A 6937-nucleotide genomic window follows, 5' to 3' on the forward strand; every position below is an offset into this window, starting at 1 on the left:
TGGCTCACGCCTGTAATCCCAGCACTTTGGGAAGCTGAGGCGGGCAGATCACCTGAGGTCAGGAGTTCGAGACTAGCCTGGCCAAATGGTGAAACCCCATCTCCACTAAAAATACAAAAATTAGCTGGGTGTGGTGGTGCACTCCTGTGATCTCAGCTACTTCGAAGGCTGAGGCAGGAGAATCACTTGAACCCGGGGGGGCGGAGGTTACAGTGAGTTGAGATCGTGTCATTGCACTCCAGCCTGGGCAACAGAGCACGACTATTTCACCAAAAAAAAAAAAAAAAATCGGGTGGTTCTGTTCCTGGGGGTATCGCTCCAAGTAGGATGGTCTTCAGTAAGATGGCTTGTTTACAGCTGGGACACAGAGAACAGAATAATTTGCCCAAACTCACATATCTCTAAATAACAAAGTCTGGCCATTCTGGCCCAAAGCCCACACAGTTATCATGATGCTACAACGCCCGCCAAGGCTTCCTAATGCCAACCAGCCCACTCCTGCTTCCGAATCCCCAATAACCAGGTAACTCATAAAACGTTTAGGTATATTTCTTTTTACTCTTAAAAAAAAAAAAAGTTGACAATGATAACGTGCAAACTGCAGAAAGCGCCACGGGTTTCAAGCCCCCCACCTTCCCAACATCATCCTATCCTTCCCTTTCCCTTAAAATCCTACATGAAAATCCCCGAGAAAGCAGAAGAGGCCCCCAGATGGGCGGATTCCCAACCCCGGACCCCAGCGGCAGGTCGAGGCACTGAAGAAATAAATTAAAGGAGAGGTGGCTCCTGACTGGCCTTGTCCAGCTCTGTCTCGCAGACCCAGCGGTAGGGCCTCTGGCAGACGTCGTCGTTCCAGCGGCCGTCGTCGGTGAAGTGGGCACAGTCCTCCCCTCCCCCGAGCCCGTGGCCATACCAGTCGTCCGGCTGCTCCGGTCTCCAGTTCCTGGGGACAGAGCCAGCTGTGGGCCCCAGGAGGTCGGACCCGCGGCCAGGTCGCTCCAGACCCCTCCGCCCAGGGCCCCAGGCGGGAAGGCGGCCGGACCCAGGCCGAGGGAGGGCGCGCACTCACTTGAAGCCCGTCTCGTAGTCCGTCCCGTCCACCCACTTCCAGGGCCCGTTTTGGTCGTGGAGGCCCATCCAGGTGTTCACAGGACCTATGTGGTGCTGGACAAATTTCTGAGGAGAGAGGAGGCGGGTGGTGATCTCTCCCCGAGGCCAGCCGGCCTCCCAGACCCTCCGGGTCCTCACCTGCTCCTCCCAGGACGTGACCACCACCAGGTGCGCGTCCTCCAGCCGGCAGTAGTTGTCGGCGTCGGCCCAGGCCTTCCCGGAGCGAGAGAACCAGTAGCAGCTGCGCTCGTGCTCCACCCAGTTGACTGGGCAGCAGGCCCTTTCTGAGCCTGAGCGGGAGAAACCGGGCGCAGGAGCTAAGGCGCTGCCCGGGGGCGCCGGGGAGGCAGAGAGCGGGCCGGGCTGGCCTCCTCACCATTGCCCTGGAGCGCCGCCATCTGACAGCTCAGGCTCCGCAGGTCAGACACGAACTGCTTCACGTGGAGCAGCAGGCTGGAGTGATCTGGGAACACGCGGCGGAGGGGAGCGAAAGGAGATGCGGGACCCGCCGGGAGGGAAATGAGGTCAGCCCCACATCCTCCTGCTGGGACCCGAACACCCATCGCAGTGCCACAAACAGCAGTGGAGTTGGCCTGAGAGACCCCCATACACACACACTCCTACACACACAACACACCCTTACACACACTCACACAGACACACAACTCATCCTAACCCCCATACACACAGACAATACACAAAACACACAACACACCTTAACCCACATACACAAAACACACAAATACACACAACACACCCTCACACACACACAAACATGCCCTAACCCACATACACACGCAGACAACACACAAAACACAACACACCCTAACCCGCAGACACACACGCAGACAACACAAAACACAACACACAACACAGACACACAACACACCCTAACCCACAAACATCCACAAAACGTACAACACAACACTCCCACACACAACACACCCTAACCCACATAGACAACACACAAAACACACAACATACCCTAACCCACATACACAAAACACAACACACCCTAACCCACCCACAGACACAACACACCCTAACCCACAAACGTCCACAAAACACACAACACACCCAACACACCCACACACAACACACCGTAACCCACATAGACAACACACAAAACACAAAACACATGCAGACACAACACACCCTAACCCACATACACAGAACACACCCAAACACAGACACACAACACACCCTCACACAAATACACAGCCACACAACACGCCCTCACACACAACACACACGTACACAACACACACAACACGCCCTCACACACAACACACCGTAACCCACATACACACAACACACAAAACAACACACGCATAACACACCCTAACCCACATACATACAACACACAAAAAACACACCCTCACACAGATACACCCTAACCCACATACACACCACACACCCTTACACACCCACTCACACACAAAACACCCACAACACACACCCTCACACACACACAGAACACACCCTAACCTACATACCCTCAACACACACCTTCACCCACACTCTCACACACGCATACAACACACCCACACACACACTCACCCAAACACACAAAACAACACATCCTCACACAGGCACACACACCCTCACTACCATACACACATTCACACAACACACACACAACACACCCTCACCCACTACACACACCACACACACACCCTCAGCCACATACACAACACACATATACTCTTTCACACAAGCACACACAACTCAGATTTACACACAACACGCACATACACACACATAACATGCACATTCACACACATATACTTACACTCACGTACACTTACACATATACTTACAGTCTCACACACACGCAACACACTAACATACACACGTTCTCACACACATACACACACTGATACACACATAAACACACAGACTCACACTCGCACACACCCATCCACACTCCCTCTCATTCACAGACTCACACACACTCCCTCTCATTCTCACACACACAGACTCACACACACTCCCTCTTTCTTACAACACTCACACCATCTCATTCTCACACTCACACACACACCATCTCATTCACACTCACAGACTCATACACACACTCCCTCTCATTCTCAAACACACTCCCTTTCATTCTCACACACACACAGACTCACACACACACTCCCTCTCATTCTCACACACATCCATACACTCACTCTCATACACTCACACACACACTCCCTCTCATTCTCACACACACTCACAGACTCACACACACACACCCTCTCATTCTCACACACATCCACACACTCACTCTCACACTCTCACACACTCACAGACTCACACACACACTCCCTCTCATTCTCACACACATCCACACACTCACTCTCACACTCTCACACACTCACACACTCACACACACTCCCTCTCATTCTCACACACATCCACACACTCACACTCTCACACACTCACAGACTCTCACACACACTCCCTCTCATTCTCACACACATCCACACACTCACTCTCACACTCTCACACACACACACACTCCCTCTCTGACCTTCACTCAGGTCCTTCTGCTGTTTCTCCAGCTGGGACTCCAGCGACTTCATCTTTCTTCCCACATTGCCTCCTGCGGGAGAGACTCGCTCAGCGTCCCCAGCCCCAGACCCCCAGCCCCAGCCCCAGCCCCAGCCCCGCCTCAGCGCCCTCACCCTGGGTGCTCAAGCCCTTGACCTGGGCCTCGGTGCTCGCTGTGAAGTTGCTGAACGTCTCTCTCAGGCCCCGCAGCTCCCGCTGCAGCTGGGCGTCTGGCCAGGAGAGGGTGCAGAGAGAACACAATGGGAGCGCTGTGTCCACCACCACCGCACCCACCACTCCTTCGCCACGGTACCCCGTCAACACCCCCCAGTGTTGCCCCCTTCCCTGCCCACCCCTGGGGCACCCACTTTGGGATCCGATCACACAGACAACCACCAGCAGCAGGAGGCTGAGGCCCAGGGAGAGCAGGAGGAGGCGAGGGCCGGAGCAGAGACGCCGCAGGAGGGACTGCGGAGGAGGTGGCCCTGCGAGAGGAGGGGGTGTCAGGAGCGCGGGGACAGAGGGGAGCCTGGCACAGCTCCGGGGTCCTGAAAGGGGAGCAAGCTAAGGCGGCCCTAGTAGTCTAGGAGGAACCATGCACATGAAAAAATGCGGGCGGTGGGCGACCCTGCAGGGCCAGAGGCAACTGGAAATCGGGGAGAAAAGAGGGCTGGGGAGGGGGGCTAAGCGCTGAGCCGCCCCATCCCACCGAGGCCCTGAGCTTTTGCTGACACCTAATGGCATGACTGTGTCACTGCAGCCAATCCAGGAGCCTCAGTCCACCCCCTCCTCCCGCGCCTTGCAACGCAAGTGAGTGACCCGCGCCTCGGAGCCGCTGCTGCTTCCCCTGAAAGTGGGAAAAGGCGGGAGGTTTCTGTCTCTGTCCGTGAATTCCACTCGTCTTTGGCTGCGCGCAGGGAGAGAAGGTGCAATAGCTACTCTTCAGGCCCTCAAGTCTTCCACCCAGCAGGGGGAAGAGACACGTTAGCCCTGTGTCCTGAGAGTTGAAGGGTGGGGGGCCCTCCCGGGGCTCTCCCTGCCCTCTCTCCTCCGCTGCGGACCCTCCTTCCGTCAAAACGCGCTGCACCCCATCCCCCAAGAACTTCAGCCTTGCCCAGCCTAAACAAGTGCCTGCTCGGAGGACAAAGAAATGGGTCAAGGGGAATTTGCTTTTGAAGCAAGAGGGTGTCGTTCTCCCTCAGGTCAGAGATCCCTCATCCCCCGTCACAGAATCCTCAGACCCTTCGCAGAAACCTTTGCCCACTTCACCAACCTGATCACTGACACACACAGGCACGCGCACACGCACACACGCACACACACACGCACGCACGACCAGGGCTCCCTGGGTGGTGTTGGAAGGGGAAAGGAAGAGGGGTCTGACTTCGTCATAGAAAGCCAACAGTGACCTCATCTCTCCAACTTCCAGCTGTTCCCACATCCCCTGGGTCCACCCCCGAGTGCCAGGAGGCACAGGAAAGCTTTGGGCAGCTGTCACCAAGAAAGGGACTCCAACTCCACATTCTGGATGCTTTTCTCAGTGTTGGGAGAGGGAGACAGACGCAGAGAGAGAGCCAGGCTCACGGGCAAGAGTAGGAGCTGTGGCTGGGGGGTGGAGAGCCGCCAAATTCTCGCCTTGCAGAGGCAGGGCAAGGCGGCCCTCACCTTTTCCGAGCTGATGGTGGTCACTCTCCTCATTGTCCAGATGCTGCAGGTCCTGATACTCCTTGGTCATGATAGGGCTGGTGCTGGAGCTGGGACTGAGTCAAGGCTGAGGCTGGGGCTGAGGTGGGGGCTCACCAGGACTAGAGCTGGAATGAGGGGCCCATCTTTTTATTCCCATCTGATTGACGGCTCCATGGAGACCTTTCTTCTTTCTCTCTCTCTCTTTTTTTTTTTTTTTTTTTTTTTTTGTGCGGGGTCTCGCTCTGTCGCCCCGGGGGGAGTGCAGTGGGGCCATCTCGGCTCACTGCAACCTCTGCCTCCCAGGTTCAAGCGATTCTCCTGCCTCAGCCTCCCGAGTAGCTGGGACAACAGGCGCCTGCCACCACACCCAGCTAATTTTTTGTATTTTAGTAGAGACAGGGTTTCACCGTGTCGCCCAGGCTTGTCTTGAACTCTTGAGCTCAGGCGATCCGCCCTCCTCAGCCTCCCAACGTGCTGGGATTACAGGCGTGGGCCGCCGCGCCCGGCCGAGACCCTTCTTCTTTCCTCCATCCACCCCCAGGCCTGACATCCAGAATCGGTCCTCTGATGTTTCCCACCAGCACCCCCCAATACAGCCTGGCTTTCCTCCACACCCCTGCACCCCCAGCCAGCCTCCCGCCGCCTCTCTTCCCGTTTTACTTGCTTGGGGTCTCAGGGTCTGACGCCCAGGTTCTTCAGTGCTGTGCAGAAGCCGGACTAAGGAGCGGGGCTGAAGCTTGGAGAATGGGGGTGGGTGGACAGCCGTGGACGATGGAGTGGGAGCGGGCAGGGTCCATAGGAGGGCCCTGGGCCCCGGTGTCTGTGTCTGCGTGTCTGTGTGTCCAAGCACGCCAAACGTGGCATCTCCAGTGCCCGGGACTTTGGACAGTAAACAGAGGTGGAAATGGATTGGGACTTAGGGGAGTGTGGGGGCGGGAGTGGGGGATGGGTTGCCTCTGCTCTCCTCCCCAGGGAGGAGAATCATGTTGCCACCACACAGGCCAGTCACCTTACTCTTCCGTGCACCGTTTGGGAGGGGTGCCAGGCCAGGAGGCGCTGGGATGGGATTTGCCATATCCCCCCTCCCTCCCCGTTTCGCTTCCTGCCTCTAAATTCCCCAGAACGATTGGTGTCTCCAAATATCCCTGAACAGGATCAGAGGAACCGGTTCTCTGCTCTTGCCCAATCCAGGCCTGTGACCCTGGCACATGAGCTGCAGGCCCCAGTTTCCTGCGGGGCCGAGCCCCAGGCTTCCCAGCTCTGGCCTGACTTGCTTCCCTCTCCTGGGGAGTAAAGTCTTCCAAGCAGCATGAGGGCCGGTTTGGTTCCGGGAGACGCAGGCGAGCCTCCGCTGGGACTGGTGCCAGCAAACCTCCATTCGCTGCTACTCTGTGCCTCAGGTCACTGCGTTCATGAACTTCTCTCATTATCCCCAGAGCACATCACATTTCACAGATGAGAAAGCTAAGGCCCTATAAGGTAAGAGCTTGCCCAGGGTCATGCTGCAAGGACGCAGCAAAGGGTAGACTAGAACGTGAACAGCCTGACTCCAGGCACTGCGTTCAGGCCCCAGAACCACACCCAGAGCCAGGATCCCATCCGG

General features: G+C 56.6%; 1 protein-coding gene across 2 annotated transcripts; it reads right to left on the minus strand.

Annotated features, from left to right (window-relative positions):
• Nucleotides 1-538: 538 nt before the first annotated feature.
• Nucleotides 539-6368, minus strand: LOC112609680 (asialoglycoprotein receptor 1). Of its 2 annotated transcripts, XM_025362680.1 has the most exons (9): nt 5995-6368; nt 5314-5408; nt 4017-4133; nt 3783-3878; nt 3629-3700; nt 1487-1573; nt 1249-1400; nt 1070-1176; nt 539-943 (listed from the first exon to the last, which is right to left on the minus strand). In XM_025362680.1, exons 2-9 carry the CDS (start codon nt 5381-5383, stop codon nt 769-771), a joined length of 876 nt encoding a protein of 291 aa, XP_025218465.1. In that variant the 5' UTR covers nt 5384-5408; nt 5995-6368; the 3' UTR covers nt 539-768. The 2 variants fall into 2 exon arrangements, with proteins under 2 accessions (XP_025218465.1, XP_025218466.1); XM_025362681.1 differs by lacking the exon at nt 4017-4133.
• Nucleotides 6369-6937: the final 569 nt, after the last annotated feature.

This window comes from Theropithecus gelada, chromosome 16, assembly GCF_003255815.1.
Source record: "Theropithecus gelada isolate Dixy chromosome 16, Tgel_1.0, whole genome shotgun sequence".
NCBI lineage: Eukaryota > Metazoa > Chordata > Mammalia > Primates > Cercopithecidae > Theropithecus > Theropithecus gelada.